This window comes from Ranitomeya imitator, chromosome 2 (genome assembly GCF_032444005.1).
Source record: "Ranitomeya imitator isolate aRanImi1 chromosome 2, aRanImi1.pri, whole genome shotgun sequence".
NCBI lineage: Eukaryota > Metazoa > Chordata > Amphibia > Anura > Dendrobatidae > Ranitomeya > Ranitomeya imitator.
The window spans coordinates 194,467,042-194,484,222 of NC_091283.1; the positions used below are offsets into that span (position 1 = coordinate 194,467,042).

General features: G+C 43.9%; 1 protein-coding gene across 4 annotated transcripts in view; it reads right to left on the reverse strand.

Moving 5' to 3' along the window:
• Nucleotides 1-7,657: 7,657 nt before the first annotated feature.
• Nucleotides 7,658-17,181, reverse strand: part of STRBP (spermatid perinuclear RNA binding protein) — a 156,015-nt gene continuing 146,491 nt past the window's right edge. For all 4 annotated transcript variants that reach the window (XM_069748449.1, XM_069748450.1, XM_069748448.1 and 1 more), the window contains 3 exons: nucleotides 14,264-14,387; nucleotides 12,874-12,918; nucleotides 7,658-8,145 (listed from right to left, as the gene is read on the reverse strand). In XM_069748449.1, coding sequence (XP_069604550.1) covers nucleotides 8,069-8,145; nucleotides 12,874-12,918; nucleotides 14,264-14,387 — 246 coding nt within the window. In that variant the 3' untranslated portion in view covers nucleotides 7,658-8,068. The remainder of the gene's footprint in view (nucleotides 8,146-12,873; nucleotides 12,919-14,263; nucleotides 14,388-17,181) is intronic.

The following is a 17,181-nucleotide window of genomic DNA, read 5'->3' on the forward strand; positions in this document are numbered from 1 at the left end:
CAAGCCACCGTGAAGCACATGGCATGGAGCCGGCAGCAGACAGATCTCACAGGATGGCACTGGGTGAGTTGATGCAACAGGCAGGTGGGGAATGGAAGGCCATGCAGTGATGCCGGCAGGGTTGTTACAGGCACTGTGGGGTCATTATACTGTATATATCACAATGTGGAGTCATTATACTGTATGGATCACTGTGTGGGATCGTTATACTGTATGAAGCACTATGTTTGGTCTTTATACCGTCTGGAGCACTGTGCGGGGAAATTCTACTGTATGGAGCACTGTGGGGTCATTATACTGTATAGAGCACTGTATAGGGCCATAATGCTCTGTGGAGTACTGTGTGGGGAAATTATACTGTATGGAGCACTACGTGGGGCCATTATACTGTATGGAGCACTATATGGGCTCATTATACTGTTCGAAGCACTATGTGAGGTCCTTCGCAGTGTATGGAGCACTATGTGGGGTCATTATACTGTATGTAGCATTATATGGGGACATTATTCTGTATGGAGCACTATGTAGGGTCATTATACTGTATGGAGCACTATGTAGGGTCATCATACTGTATGGAGCACTGTGTGGGGTCATCATACTGTATGGAGCACTGTGGGCCAATTATACTGTATGAAGCACTATGTGGGCCCATTATTCTGTATTTAGCACTATGCGGGGTCCTTTGTAGTGTATGGATCACTATGTGGGGCTATACTGTATGGAGCATTGTGTGGGTTCATTATACTGTATGGCACTATGTGGGGTCATTGTACTGTATGGAGCACTTTGTGGGGTCATTATACTGTATGGAGCACTGTGTGGGGTCATTATACTGTATGGATCACTGTGTGGGGTCTTCATGCTGTATGGAACTCTATGTTGGGCCATTATACTGTAAGGAGCACTATGTGGGGCGATTTTACTGTATGGAGCACTAGTTTCGGTCATTTTACTGTATGGAACACTATTTTGGGTCATTATACTCTATTGGGTCATTACACTGTATGAAGCACTATGTTGGCCATTATTATGCTGTATGGAGCGCCAAGTGGGGCCCATTATGTTGTACAGAGCACCATGTGGGGCTCATTATGCTGCATGGAGCACCATATGAGGCTTATTATGCTGTATTGAGCACTATGTGGGGCCATTATACTGTTTGGAGCACTGTGTGGGGTTATTATACTGTATGGACCACAATGTGGGGCCATTATACTGTATGGAGCACTATATGGACCCATTATACTGTATGAAGCACTATATGGGCCCATTATTCTGTATTAAGCACTATTCGGTGTCCTTTGTACTGTATGGAGCACTATGTGGGGTCATTATGCTGTATGGAGCACTATGTGGGGTCATTATACTGTATGGATCACTGTGTGGGGTTATTATAATCTATGGAGTACTATATAGGGCCATAATACTGTATGGAGCACTGTGTCGGGAAAGTATACTGTACAGAGCACTGTCTTCCCATTATACTGTATTAAGCACTATGCAGGGTCCTTTGTAGTGTATGGAGCATTATGCAGGGTCCTTATACAGTATGGAGCACTATGTGGAGTCATTATAATTTATGGAGCACTATGTGGGGTTATTATTCTGTATGGGCACTTTGTGGATTCATTATTCTGTATGGAGCACTATGTGGGGCCATTATTCTGTATCGGGACTATGTGGGGTCATTACACTGTATGGATCACTGTGTGGCATCATTATACTGTATGGAGCACTATATGGGACTATTAAACTGTATGGAACACTATGTGCCATTATGCTGTATGGAGCACCCTGTGGTACCATTATGCTGCATGGAGCATTATATGGGGCCAATATTGTTTGGAGCACTATATGGGGTCATTATACCGTATGGAGCACTATGTGGGGCCATTATACCGTATGGAGCACTATATGCATCCCATTATGCTGTATGGAGCAATACATGGGGCCAATTATGCTGTAAGAGCAGTATTTGGGGCCATTGTATTGTGTGGAGCACCATGTGAGGTCATCACATTGTTCCATACAGTATAATGGGCCTCACATAATGTTCCATACAGCAGGGGTGTCAAACTGCATTCCTCGAGGGCTGCAAACAGGTCATGTTTTCAGGATTTCCTTGTACTCCCAACTCATTATTTGTGTAGGTGATTAAATTATCACCTGTGCAGTACAAGGAAATGCTGAAAACATGACCTGTTTGCAGCCTTAGAGGAATGCAGTTTGACACCCCTGCCATACAGTATAATGGCCCCACATGATGTGGGGCCCATTAAAGTGTTTGGAGCACTATGTGGAGCCATTATACTGAATGGATAGCTGTGTGGGGATTACAGTTGGAGAATCATACTGTGATGGTTGGGGTCAGCATTCATTGTCGGGGTGATTGAAGGAAGTGGGGTACAATAGGGTCATCATACAGTGTGTGTGGAGGGTACTGTGGGGGTATCATACTGTATTTGGGGGCACTTTTGTTTGCATCATACTTTAGTATCTGTATTTAACATTTTTTATCCTTTGTTAGTACATTTTTAAATTGAGCCATATGCTTTTTACTAGTGTTACATAACATATAATAGTATTTTTATTTTAAGATCTAGTAATTAAAATGTCCACATTTTTAATTTTGTCCCTGTGTCTTTGAGTTTGACATCTCTGCTGATTGTCTCATGCTCCATAATGGTTACAAAGGTCTTGTGGAGTTAATACCTTGACAGGTTAGAGCTATTTTTTGGGGTACAGACTTGAACCCCACAATATTAGGTGCGTCTAATATGACCGGTGTATGTATATGTATCATTAACTACTTGTCTGTCATTGATTAGATCAGTGACGAGGAATAACGTCCACATCTGTCTGCATGCAAAGCACGTCCAGCGATCAGTTATGGAGGACACTTTAGCCCGGTCTTCAGGAATTCTGCAGATGCCACAAGATCAGGTAGGGTTGTAATGATTGGATTATTCTCTTTAATTTCCATCAGTAACAGAGAAACCATCAAACGAAATGTGATCGGATCCACAAATGAAGAGTGGAGAATCCCTAGCGCAAGGTTCATAAAGCCTGTAGAAAGGGAAGCCTTCTGAGACTTAGAATAGGCGGCCTCACTGTAGCAACTCGCCGGCGGCTGAACAGCTACTGTGTGTAATTAAGACATTATGGAAGTCAGCGAGCCGCACAGCGAGGATGAGTCTGTTTTCCCCAAGCTTTCAAAACATCAACCCTCTACTCCAGAATATAGACAAAAGCCACGCCGTAGACTCCTGCCCCAGGTAATGAATGTTTTATGCACATAATCCATAGTATGGATTACCAGAACCCAGTATTTTAATGCAGTGAACAGATGCGAGCGGAGGGGTTTGCCAGATGTTCCCGTGCCCCGCAGTGTCACATCTGTAACTCTATACATTTCCTGGTAATTGTATGTGTAATGACGAACCACAAATGTTCCACTTAAATACCCCAAATTATATGGCTGGTTGAACCGACACAACACCGGTCAGAGGATACTATAGGTTTATTAAGCTGGATGTACAGGATAATGTCGATAACATGCTGGATGAATATACAGACAATCTGTTCATGGAGCGTTTCCAGATGTGCAGGAGGTGAGGTGCGTGGTTAAATCTAAAGGAAAGGACTACAAATGTTAAAAACAATATATATTAATAATAATAATTTTTATTTATATAGCGCCAACATATTCCGCAGCACTTTACAATTAAGCGGGGACATGTACAAACAATAAATTCGGTACGAGTTAAGACAATTTAAACAGTGACATTAGGGGTGAGGTCCCTGCTCGCAAGCTTACAATCTACAAGGAAATGGGACACAATAGGTGAAAAGTGATTGTTATTTCAGGTCTGGGAATTATAATAAATAGGGATTTTCATATAAAGCTGCATGATCCGGTCATCAGCCCATGTGTTTAAGTGCAATAGTCAAGTATCAAGTGCAGTTATGTGCATGGAGGGTGTGGAGACAGATGAATAGTAGGGTGCAGATTCAGAGTAATATTTGGAAGGAGGGAACAGGGCAAAGTTAGTTTACTGAGTAGTTGATGTGGTAGGCTTGTTTGAAGAGATGGGTTTTCAAAGCGTGCTTGAATAGGTCGGGGCTAGGTATCAGTCTTATCGTCTGGGGAAGTGCATTCAAGAGAGCTGGCACAGCACAAGAGAAGTCTTGGAGACGGAGGTGTGAGGTTCGGATTACGGGGGATGTTAGTCTTAGGTCATTTGTAGAACGGAGGGCATGTGTAGGGCGATAGACCGAGATGAGAGAGGAGATATAAGGCGGTGCAGAACTGTGGAGAGCTTTGTGGGTGAGAGATGAGTTTATACTGGACCCTGTAGCGAATGGGTAGCCAGTGTAATGACTGGCACAAGATGGAGGCATCGGTGAAGCGGATGGACAGAAATATCACCCTGGCTGCCGCATTCAAGATGGATTGGAGAGGAGAAAGTTTGGAAAGAGGGAGACCGATCAGAAGAGAGTTGCAGTAGTCCAGACGAAAATGAATAAGAGCGACAGTAAGAGTCTTAGGCTGGGTTCACATTGCGTTAGTGTGAGTCCGCTGACGGCATTCGTTACATAGCGGCAGTAACGCTATGTAACGGATCCGTTAGCGCACCCATTCACCGCCATTATGTAGCGCATCGCTAACGCATGTCATAATCGGCATGCGTTAGTGATGTGCCGTCATTCTGTGACGGACCATCGAACGCTGTCTGAAGCGTTTTCGGGTCCGTCACCGCTAGCGCAGATAGAGCATCTGCGCTAGCGCGATCGCATAAACGCTATCCTTTTTCGGCAATTATGTTAGCGCAGTGCAATCCGTTCAGCGCATACGGACTAACGCAATGTGAACCTAGCCTTAGCAGTTTCAAAGGTGAGAAAAGGTCGGATTCTGGAGATGTTTTTAAGATGCAGGTGACAGGAGCGAGTGAGTGATCGGATATAGGGAGTAAAGGAAAGTTCGGTGTCGAATATGACCCCAAGACAGCGGGCATGCTGCTTGGGAGTTATGGTTGAACCCTCCAGGGTAATTTCGATGTTGAGTAGAGTGAGGTTAGTAGAGGGGAGAAACACAAGAAGTTCCGTTTTGGAGAGATTTAGTTTCAGGTAGAGGGAGGACATGATGTTAGAGACAGCAGACAGACAATCCTTGGTATTTTGAATTAGGGTAGGGGTGATGTCGGGGGAAGAAGTGTATAATTGGGTGTCATCAGCATAGAGATGATACTGGAACCCAAATCTGCTGATTGTTTGTCCAATAAGGGCCGTGTAAAGAGAGAAGAAGAGGGGGCCCAGGACTGAGCCCTGCGGAACCCCGATAGTAGGGGGACGAGGAGAGGAATAGGAGCCGGCAAAAGATACAGTGAAGGAGCGGTCAGAGAGGTAGGAGGAGAACCAGGAGAGGGCTGTGTCCTTGAGGCCTATGGAGCGGAGCATAGTGAGAAGGAGCTGGTGATCCACAGTGTCAAATGCGGCAGAGAGATCCAGGAGAATCAGCAGAGAGCAATGACCTTTGGATTCAGCTGTTATTAGATCATTAGAGACTTTAGTGAGAGCAGATTCAGTGGCGTGTGAAGAGCGGAAACCAGATTGTAAGGGGTCGAGAAGAGAGTTATCCGATATATTAGGAAATTGCAAACCCAATCGGTGAAATATGTATGTTCTTAGGTGGTCATTCACATAAAAGAGGCTCTTTCGCCAATATTTACATGATGAACTGGTCACTTCATGAAGTGGCTGAAGATCTGATCAAAACTTAGATATTTTATATTGGTGTGTAAAGTTTATATGCTAATTTCCACCACCACCAAGAAGTATTAACTGATTTTTCTTCGAGGGTGTTTAATTTCTCTACAGCAGGACGTTGCCCAGTCATAAGAAGCAGCGTCATACTAGGGTGGGAGGAAGAAAACTCACCCAGAAGAGGTCAGACCCCGCTTTCTCTGTGTGATTAACCCGATCACACAGATCTCACTATGATTAAAAGTGCAGGGAGAGGACCGCTGCTATGTAATGACCTTACATACATGGCTTACATGTATCCCAGGGGAATAATGCCATGATACCTGGAATGGATGCATGGAAATTTATGTGATACTCTGCAGCTCTCATCTCACAGCAGTGACAGTGCAGGGGGAGGAGAGCAGACCCGTGTGTCATTGCATAAGCCGATCAGCATCTATCCCAGATACACAGCTCTGAGAAATCTCATTGAGAAAGCCAGTTCTGATTTCCTTGGGGGTGTTTTTCATTTTCCCCTGTATGATGCTGCCTGCTTATGATTGGTCAACATCATGCAGGAAAAAAACTGAGATTCTCTGCTAAGACCCCTGTAGTTACAGTTATATGAAAAAGTTTGGGCACCCGTATTAATCTTAATGTTTTATAAAAATTGGGTTTTTTGCAACAGCTAGTTTCATATATCTAATAACTGTTGGACACAGTAATGTTTCTGCCTTGAAATGAGGTTTATTGTACTAACAGAAAATGTGCAATCTGCATTCAAACAAAATTTGACAGGTGCATAAGTATGGGCACCCCACCAGAAAAGTGACATTAATATTTAGTAGATCCTCCTTTTGCAAAAATATCAGCCTCTAGTCGCTTCCTGTAGCTTTTAATGAGTTCCTGGATGAAGGTATTTTTGACCATTCCTCTTTGCAAAACAATTCCAGTTCAGTTAAGTTTGATGGTCGCCGAGCATGGACAGCCCTCTTCAAATGATCCCACAGATGTGTAACTTCAAACGGACTGTAACTGTACACGCAAAGAAACTGTAGACTTTACTGGAAGGGAATTGATTATTGTGTTGGTACTTCCAGCTAAGGTAAAGGAGAAAGAGCTGTATCTGGGAATATGTGCTTACATGGTTGGTATTCGAATGGTGACATCCCATGCACCTCCATTCAAGTGTAACCTAAGAAAGTTCGCAATGCTTTGGTCGGGCTAGCCTAGAGTACTAAATGTGATGCCGTACCAGGGTAGTGCAAACCGTTTTACTCATCTCTAGTGCACATCACTTATCTACCAGAACTAAATAGACTAAAACTCTCAAGTTATCAGGAAACGTCCACTGGGTCATCAAATGCTCTGATTCGGAGCAGGGAGTGATTACATGTGCAACTGCCCTATAGTAGAAATGCCTCTCCCTCCTCCTTAAAGAGGACCTGTTAGCAGGTCTAAGAAGGATAATGTTTGTTCTTCCCTTCTATATTTTTTTTTAAGGGAATCTGTCAGCAGGATCAGCCCTTATGAGCCGTCTATATGGGCATGTAGGTAATAGTAAGCTGAATAAAATGATATATTGATATCTGTGATCTGATGTCTTATTCCAGAAAAATCCACGTTTTCTTAAATGAGCCATTAGGATCTATGGGCCGGACATAGATCTCCCTGAGGATCTGCCTCCAGAGGTTATTGTAAATGAAAGGGGGGTGCTAATAGTGTGAGACATGTAGATCACGACAGCGGACTGTTAGTCATTACATGTCTCACATAAAGATAACATAAATTATTCTATGCCACCAAAAGATATAATATATATATATAATGTATAATTATTTACACCTCTGTTTTTTCGTACCATTTCCATTTGACCCAAAAAATAAAGATAAAAAAGCCGGTGATTCTGTACAACTTTAGGACAAAACATTTTATTTATTATCAGTTTAATATCATACATCCTTCACAAATGTATTTATTAATATTACAGTCTCTGTCTTCATTTAAAAGTTCTGTATTTCATCATCTACATCTCCCCTAGGACCGGAGGCTTCCTACCTCTGTGGCCAGATAAGACTTTCTATACATGGCTGTGCCTACTGGCAGTAAAAGAGTTAAGTTATCTGTAAATGAGGTAACATTTCACAGTACAATTTTCTTCAAGTTGTAAAGAACTAAATTTTGCTTTTTTTTAGGTTTGTTTTTCTTTTTTTGTTAAAATAAAAAAGTAGGAAAAAAAGGGTCTTTACAAAGAAAAATCCCACCGTCAAAGAAAATATGCTCCATCTCCGACATTCTGGACACTGTCTGGTCCAATGTGTGTGTGTTAAAAAAAGGAGTAGTGGGGAACTGGATATGCTGGAAACTTCATAACTGGTAATAGAACCATCCTCTTGGGGATACCTGAAAATAAATAATATCACAGTAAGTACACCGGCCTCACCGTACCACAGTCAGGACTTTGGACCTCTCCTCTTTTTCCTCCCAGCTGATTTTAGCTCATCTTTGTGTTGGGGAGCTTGTATCTCCTCTCTGCTGATTTATGATCACCCATCAGAGCTGAGCTCACACACTGAGTCCCACTTAACTTATATTGCAGCCAATATATTTGCAGGGAAGCAAAGGGCCAAATGGTGCAAAATTTGTAACGGAACGTACTTGAAAATACGTTTAAAAGGAAAGTGTAATCAGAAAATGACATCGATTAAATGTGTTTTTTAATATCACAATAGGTATGAAAAAAAAAATTCCCAATGATCACTGGGGCTATTTTAGACTATAATTTCCTGTCTTTTTCGGAAGAGTTTTCAGCAGTTTTGTTATCATCAGAGGCAGGTTTACAATGATAGATCACACCTCCATATATTTGGATACGTGCTCACGATCAGTGGCGGGCTTTCAAGCAGCTGAATTTCTGCTGGAATCCCGAACCTTAGGTAACTTGCGTTTTTCTTTGCGCATTTGTCTCGCTTTGGTTGGATAGATTACATGTGCAAAGATATAGATAGAGAGATGTCCATGAGATCAGTGCTGTGTGTGTAGTTTACTGTATATGTATTAACCTAATTAAAAAAATAAAATAAAATGTGCTCCCCCCTATTTTTGATAACCAGCCAAAATAAAGCAGACAGCTGCAGGATGATGATAGGATGGGAAGGTCCATGGCTATTGGCCCCCTCCCAGCCTAAAAATACCAGCAATCAGCCACCCCAGAAATTGAGCATCACATTAGATGCGCCAATTCTGGCGGTTTGCCCGGCTCTTTCTGATTACAGTAGCAATAACGGTAATGGTAGTTGGGGTTGATGACAGCTTGTGATTTGGCAAAAAAACACAGCTGTCATTAGGCCACAGGGTTAGTAATAGAGAGGTGTCTATCAGACAGCCCCATTACTAACCAAGTAACAAGAAATTAAAAAACACAGGAAAAAAAATATTCAAATAAAGGGTCCAACACTATCTCTCATTTACCAATTTACTTTAAAAACAAACAAACAAAAAAATATCCCATGATGGTCCGAAGTAATCTACCGAATACGAAGTAGCCCAAAAAAGGATAACTGAAATACCTAAAAATACAGAAAAAAAAACCCAACAGACATTAACTCATTCATCAATTTATTACCCAAAATGTTCCCACGAAGCTCCGATGTAGCCTATGTTCCCCGAATCTGTCTCCACGTATAAGAATACCAGTAGTGTGTCCACTATTCACAGGCGCCGGGTAGTGACGTCAACGCTCATCAGAGCCGCCAGGTCTTGCTGCGCACTGCAAGAGCCAGCGACGACGATGTGTTGTTGTCAGTACCCGGCACCTGTGAATAGCAGTCACCACACTGCTACTCACAGGTGCCAGAGGCAAGGAACGTAGACTACATCGGAGCTTCGTGGGAACTTTTTTGTTAATAGATTGGTGAACGAGGGACAGTCTCTTGTTTTTATTTCTGTCTTTCAGGTTTACATTTCTGGACTACTTAGGATTTGGTGGATTACGGCGGACCTGCGTGAGATATATATATATTTTTTCCAATAAATTGGTGAACGAGGGATAGTGTGGTGGCATCTTTAGTCAAATAGTGTTTTTTCTTGTGTGGTTTTTATTTTTGTAATTACCAGGTTAGTAATGGGAGAGTCTGATAGAAACCTTCATTACTAACCCCAGGGCTTAAAGGGACTCTGTCACCTGAATTTGGCGGGACTGGTTTTGGGTCATATGGGCGGAGTTTTCGGGTGTTTGATTCACCCTTTCCTTACCCGCTGGCTGCAATATTGGATTGAAGTTCATTCTCTGTCCTCCATAGTACACGCCTGCGCAAAGCAATCTTGCCTTGTGCAGGCGTGTACTATGGAGGACAGAGAGTGAACTTCAATCCAATATTGCAGCCAGCATGCAGCCAGCGAGTAAGGAAAGGGTGAATCAAACACCCGAAAACTCCGCCCATATGACCCAAAACCAGTCCTGCCAAATTCAGGTGACAGAGTCCCTTTAATGGTAGCTGTGTTTGTTGACAAATCACAGCTGTCACCCTCCCCAATACCATTACCCCGATTGCCCTGGTGCGGTGGAAATTGGGAATAGCCGGGCAATTGGTGTATCTAATGTGATGTGCCAATTCTGGGGCGGCTGTGGGCTGGTATTTTTAGGCTGGGAAACGCTCAATACCAAAGGACCGTCCCAGCCTAATAATATCAGCCCCAAAATGTCTGCTTTACCTTGACTGGTTATCAACAATAGAGGGGGCCCACATCATTTTTTAAAATTTATTAGGTTAAACAAGGCTAAAAATGCCTGCTTAAATGCGCTTAAAAAAACACATGCGTTACAACTGCGGATTTTCAGGATCTCAAGCAAGTTTATGGGGAAATTCTGCACAAAAGACTGAGCGTTCCTGCAAGAGAAATTCACATGCTACGGCTCGGAACCTGCACCGTAGGTGATTTTACGCACCATAAAAAAGCACAATGGGCATGGGATTCCTATTCCTCCCATCCACTGTGGTTGTACTGTATAATGCAGAATACTAGTATTACTGATCGCGGGCACGCGGTCTTAGAGGTTGTTAGAGAAGACTGCTCCTCTACAAGAGCCTTTTCACATCAATTTTCGATATTCCACTGCCTGTATGTATAACCATATATAACACATCCTGCAGGACGGACTTGCGCTCCCAATGTTCATTCTTTACGATATTCTAGAAAATAATTGGTGACAACACTATACTGACTGGGCAGCGGATACAAGAACTGCTCCGTGTACATCCAGGCCGCAGCCTCATCAAAAGACAAAATGTCATTATTCTTCTTCGTATGGCTATTGTTCTATGCTATTGTACATGGGAATAATGGCAAACCGAAGGGTGCAGTCTCCCCGCGGTGTGTACTGGCACCGCCGGGCTACGGCAAAAACAAGTGTTTATGCAACACAGCAAGGGAAATGCAAAAAGTGGAGTGTTAACCGGAGAAGCCGGCGCTGAAAAGCGGGGACACAGCATGGCGTTAGAGTAAAAGTCCACACAAATAGCAGAATTTCAAGTTTTTCTGGGCAGACATAAACACATACTTTTTAGTATATTATATGTGAACTTGTTGCCGCCGGCACCTGTAATCACCTGTAATAATGATAGCTCTTCTATTAGTAAGTGCTATGAATAAGATGCAGATTATTACTAAACCTTATCTCATTGCCGCCAGAAAGTCCATGATGATGGAGTGGGTGACTACAGACTCTCTCATGTCAGAGAAATTGTCCGATGATATAAAAGACACTTGGATCAAACTTTTGAGAATCATCTTACTGTGATCCGATTCTCTCGGCTGAGAGAATTGTATCACAGGGAAGAAGAGGGAGAACTTAATGTTTCCATCTTCTCCATTGTCTGCACTCAGATGACATCAGGGTACACTTCAATGGTTGACACGAACCCATAGACTTGTATGGACGTGCTTGATCTGATTATTAGAGACACTCACAGCATGCAGAAGAAAATAATCGCAGATCTGAACTGTTCCATAGTATAACATTGGGCAAAGTGCTGTCCGATAAAACATCAGAGAGGACTCGGCCATGTTCTACGCTCGTCTGAGTGTGGCCTAAGCGAATGCCCCCATCTACTAAGCGGAGAGTGGCCACATGCTCTTTCCTTGCACTGCTCTGTATCTGCCTTGTTTCTCCAAAATAAGACCTAACACGAAAATGAGTCCTAGCATGATTTCATAGGATTCTTGGAGTTAGCCCTAGTTATAGTTAGGGGGTGAGGATGGTGGCAATTGCCCACTCTCTCTTAGGTGACCCCAGCATTTCTATTCCAAGGTTAGGACTGTGTAAGGACCTTGGGTGACAACTTAGCAAAAGAATTTAATTTGCCTGCATTAAAATTTCAGTTTTCTTTCATCTCTTTATGTGAGGACAAGGACTGCTGAAGCAAACCGTTCTGTGTCACAGTGACACAGGACCATGTTACAGAACGGTTTGCCTTTCTTCGATGTCGTGTCCAAACCTGCACCCCTTTGGTCGTACCCCTAAGCAAATTCTGCTTCTTCCCCACCAAGCGTGTCCCACATATAAACATTAGTGGATGCTACAGTTGTCTAGTTCATCCCCCAATGGTGCCCTCCATTTAGCATAAACCCTACATTAGTACTGTGCTTCATGAATCCCATCGGAGTCTCTTGGAGGTGAGTACAAGACGGGTGAGGAGAGCTGGCAAAGGAACTCAGAAGAGGCTAGAGCCATCACGGTCCACACATAAGGAATAAAACAGAACATTTCATTTCTGTGCTACTGATTGGTGCAAATGGATTTGCAGAACCTGGTCCATTGGCCACATCCGTGATCTCTGACTGCTGGATGGGAGCCCTGAGAGCCGGCTCTTACCGGACAGCATCCCGGGCTTCTCTTGTGACTAGCCGGCCTGGGGCAACCACATGAAGAGTCACCAGGAGGTAGGATTCAGTCCTCAGGGCTCCCGGCCAGCAACCACAGATTGCTCACATGGCCGATGGACAGAGTCCTGCGAATTGATTCGCACCAACTGGACAAGTAAATTGTACATATTAGTTTAGGTTCTCTTGCTTTAACTTATACTTTGGATTGTGAGAATAATGGATGCCGCAGCACATACGTGTACATACCGTAAGCAGGTGCAGCAGCGCTGTATCCATAGGGGGCTGCGTAACCTAAAAAGACAAACAAAGTCCTGAATATCCTATTCCATGTATATAGGGTTACATCAGTGTGGAGTAGACATAGGAGAATCAATTAGCATCGATTAGCAGGACTCCGGTCCATCGGCCAGGTCAGCGATTGCTGCACAGGACTCCTGCAAATCTCCTCGCCTCCCTGCTCTTGTGATGGGCTGGTGCGATGTGTGTAGGTCCCACTACAGTGATGATGGCGCACCAGCCCGGCTGATCAATAAGAGCAGGGAACTCCGGCAGATGAGGACATTAACAGGTCTCCTGTCCTGCAGTCACACATTACTGACCTGGCGATGGAGCGGCGTCCTGCAAATCGTCTCTTCCAGCTCTAGGGAGGACTATATAGAACGCCCATGTCTGTTAGAAATACTGGGGTCCCTGTGATCAGTACCTTGACATTGGAAAGATGAGGCTCACAAACACATTAAGGGCCTGGTTAATTAATTATGGTATTTCACTTGCAAGCGTTAATTATCGGAATCAACTACGTAAGATGCGTCCAAATAAGAAGTGCACGCCGCTTGATGAAATAGACTAGCAGAAAAACACCACCTTACAAAATATTTGTGCAACCTTTGAGTTGTGGAATTTTTTTACGACCTATGAAGGCATTTCATGCCAGAAAACTGGAGACAACACCTTCACGACCCGGGGCCCATAATATAAAAATACCCGGCATCATGTATTCTGCACCGATCAGTCACAGCCAGCAGTATAGTGCAGAGCTGCAGTTACAAAGCGTCAGCGTGGAGATACGAGGCTATCACACACCTGTACGCTCCACAGTGTGGGCGAGGGCTGTATACTTCTGCATTGTGCCTTCAGTATGTGTATATATATTTTATAAAAAATATATACACACCTAAGATTATCGGCCAATGCTGCAGACAAATGGCAACCAGCAGGACTATGAGTTCAGCTCTGCCGTATAATGCTGACTGTAACTCAGGAACAAGTAATGTAATTACAGAGTTTTGTTCAACTTTTTCACTAATATTAAATCAATATGTAAAATAGTGATCAATGGCGCAGTGAAACATTACATTTCCAGGATTTCCTCAGTATTGGAGGACATAATGCCATCATCTATACAATAGAAAGGAAATCCTGGGAACATGATCTGTTGGTGGCTCCACAGTGTTAGAAAAACAGCGATTGGGCATATGAAAGTCCAACATGCCCCATCCTTGCTTTCTCTGACAATAGACATCGAGATCTGGTCGGGCTGCACTGATACACATTCAATAGTTAATTGCATCTCTACAAAATGCCTTCATTTGATGTGTATGGCCAATTAAGACTCATTTTGAAATAGACTGTATACCTGGAGTAATGTAACCAGGAGCAGCTGCAGCGCCCACAAAAGTTCCCCGCGTCAATGCCACTCGTCCACGTCCCCGGGCTGCCTGCACGGCCGCAGATACCGCTGTGCTGACCACTCCTTTTGTCTGGGGGGATAAAAGTGAAATAATTAACCAGAGAGAGAGCAGCGCAGACTGCGGCTCACCATGGAGGGCCGGTCTGTGAAATCATTTACATCCATGTATTATTCTTGGTGAAACACTCAGAAAACAGATGTCTGTAGAGTACGGCGCTTCCTAGACTAATGCAGAAATAACCCCCGTTTCCTACCGGTCTACTTAACAGCTGCCCAGGGAGAGCGCAGAGCTTTACTTTGCTGCTTCCTGTTCAGACTGGGGACAAGTCGTACACCAGCGAAATGATCTCCCGCAACACATTAACTTCTCCATCCAAATGGAAGCGGAGCGCGCGGGGAAAGATAAAGTGGCTGAATTAATCTCCTCACTGTCTTTATAATGAAAATGAACAGTTAACTACATAATTAATGCAATGTATCTGTGCTCTATAAAAGCCCCTGTGTAACACTCGGGAAGCATCGGCCCGTTTTGGCCTCATTTACACGCCACAACACGAATGGTCGGACTCCTTAATGTGCTGCTTTATGGAGATCCTGCAGGCAAAGAAATGGCAGGATAAACGTGAGAATCGTGATTACACTCCAGAACTATACGAATATCTAATCACTGTTACTGAACATTTTATGATGCACAATTGCTGCTTGCTTGAGGGGGATTTTTACTTACAGGTTTGAGGGGCATTAATGGGGGCAAAGATCTCGCCCACTTCAGCTAATCTGTATTTATGTTAGCGGGAGGATATGTTTATTTTTTCTTTATAACAATTCTTTTGCTTCTCATATTTGCTGGTCCGGCAGATACATAGACGACATTTAGATTTTGGACGGGTGATGTATCGTCCTCTTTCCAATATTTATCTCCTATTTCAAAATAATTGTAATCTTTTTGGAACTTTTTGGGATATTATGTATAGAAAAGAAACAGCAGCCAACACATTGCTTCGAGCTACCATCCACCACATACCATTAAAGGGAATCTGTCAGCAGGTTTTTGCTATACAATGTGAGAGCAGCATAATGTTGGAGCAGAGAGCCTGATTCAAGTGATGTCAGTTGCTCAGTAGTTTGCTGTCGTTTTAATACAATCAGTGTTTTATCAGCAGGAGATTACAACTGAAGGACTAGGTGTCACATGCAGGCCAGTCAGGCTAATCTGTAACTCCACCCCTACCACTTTTTGGCAGCTTGCTGACAATGCACAGTGTATACAGAAATCGGCCAATCAGTCGCGTGGGCAGGGTTATACACAGCTCAGCATTCTGAGCACTAGCAGAGAAAATAGGGATTCTAGCAAAACTGCACCAAGCAGCCCAGTAAGTGAAAAATCACTGGAATCAGGATCTCTGCCCCTACATGATGCCGCTCTCAGATTACATGGGAAATACCTTCTGACAGACTGCCTTTAAATACATTCCTGTGGAGCCTGCTCTAACACTAACCAAAACAAGAAACATATTGTAGATACAGTGGGGAAAGTAAGTATTTGATACTCTGCCGATTTTGCAAGTTTTCCCACCTACAAAGAATGGAGAGGTCTGCAATTTTTATCGTAGGTGCATTTCAACTGTGAGAGACAAAATCTTAAAATAAAGAACAGAAAATCACATAGTATGATATTTAAATACTTAAATTGCATTTTATTCATATATTGGCCACCTCCCAGACTAAGAACATAAGCCTTCAGCCGCCCCAGAAATGGCGGATCCAGTACATGTGCCAATTCTGTAGCTTAGCCTCCACTCTTCCGACTTGCCCTGCTGGTGTGGTGGCAAGTGGGGGTAATAATAGGGTTGATGTCAGTTTTGTAATGTAAGCTGACATCAAGCCCAAGTGTTATTAATGGAGAGTCGTCTATAAGACACTCCCATTACTAACGCCGTAGTCAAATGTAATAAAAACACACAGAAAAAAAGTCCTTTATTTGATCTTACTCTGGGAGGAGGCCAATACCCATGGCCCCTTCCTGCACTCTTGCGGCTCTGCCTGCTCTGTACCTTTGTGGCTTGATCTCTACTCCGCACTCCTGAGGTTCTGCTCCATTCTGCTCTGCTCCGGTTGCTGCACTAATCTCTTGCTGCAGCTCCTTTCCGCAATCCTTGCGGTTCCACTCTGCTTAGCTTCAGCAGTATCTCTTGCTGCAGCTCCTCTCCACATTCCTTGTGGCTCCGCTCTGTTTAGCTTTTATTGCTGTGCTATCTCATGCTGCTCTACCGCTCCTATTCGCAGCCTTACAGTTCTCTTCCAGTCTGAACAGGTCCCAACCTGTTCCCTCTTACTTCTTTCATACTACATATCCATACCTGCACCTCCTGTGTGAACAGGTCCCTACCTGTTCCTTCATATTACATTTCCGTACCAGCACCTTCAGTGTGAACAGGTCCCTTCCTGTTCTTCCTAACTACATATCCGTACCTGCACCTCCAGTGTGAACAGGCCCCTACCTGTTCATTCATACACCACATCAACCAGTCCTGTGTTCTCTGCCGTGCCCTCCAATCCAGTGTTCCTGTCAGTCCTGCCGTGCCTTCCAGTCCTGTGTTCCTGCCTTCCTTGCCAGTCCTGTGTTTCCTGCCGTGTCTCTGCCAGCCCTGTGTCTCAGCCGTGCCAGCCTACTCGTCTGAGTTTCAGCCGTGCTCTTCTGCCAGTCCTGCCTGTTGCCCACACCAGTCCTGGTGTTCTTGTCTCCCAAGTGGGATGAGCAGCCACAGCCAGACACCACCCTGGAGTAGCACCTGGCAGCTGCCTGCTGCACAAGCCTGTCCTCACCATCAGAGGCTCCAGTGAGAACCCAGGCAGCTGTCATA